At 67.0% G+C, this 209-nt stretch overlaps 1 protein-coding gene across 1 annotated transcript in view; it reads right to left on the bottom strand.

Moving 5' to 3' along the window:
- TNMD (tenomodulin) overlaps window positions 1-69 on the bottom strand; it is a 9,000-nt gene extending 8,931 nt beyond the window's left edge. The window contains exon 1 of the mRNA XM_010137721.1: window positions 15-69. Within this exon, the coding sequence (XP_010136023.1) occupies window positions 15-69 (55 nt within the window). The remainder of the gene's footprint in view (window positions 1-14) is intronic.
- Between the last annotated feature and the right edge of the window lie 140 nt (window positions 70-209).

The following is a 209-nucleotide window of genomic DNA, read 5'->3' as shown; positions in this document are numbered from 1 at the left end:
AACAAAAAGCAGACATCGTACGTCCAGAATGCGGCAGGCCCCAGGGCTATCCTGATCCGGCCCTCCCATGGTCTCCTCCGTGTGCGCGGCAGCGAGCCCGCTCCAAGGTGGAGTTACGGAGGCTCTGGGCTGCACATGCGGAGGGGAAGGCTGGGTCTCCACCGCCCCCGTGACGGTGGCAGCCAGCTTTCCCCGTGGCCTGCTGGGCC

Source organism: Buceros rhinoceros, unplaced genomic scaffold (assembly GCF_000710305.1).
Source record: "Buceros rhinoceros silvestris isolate BGI_N320 unplaced genomic scaffold, ASM71030v1 scaffold19840, whole genome shotgun sequence".
Classification (NCBI taxonomy): domain Eukaryota; kingdom Metazoa; phylum Chordata; class Aves; order Bucerotiformes; family Bucerotidae; genus Buceros; species Buceros rhinoceros.
The sequence above is the reverse complement of the archived record's forward strand: the minus strand, read 5'-3'. Positions and strand labels throughout refer to the sequence as shown.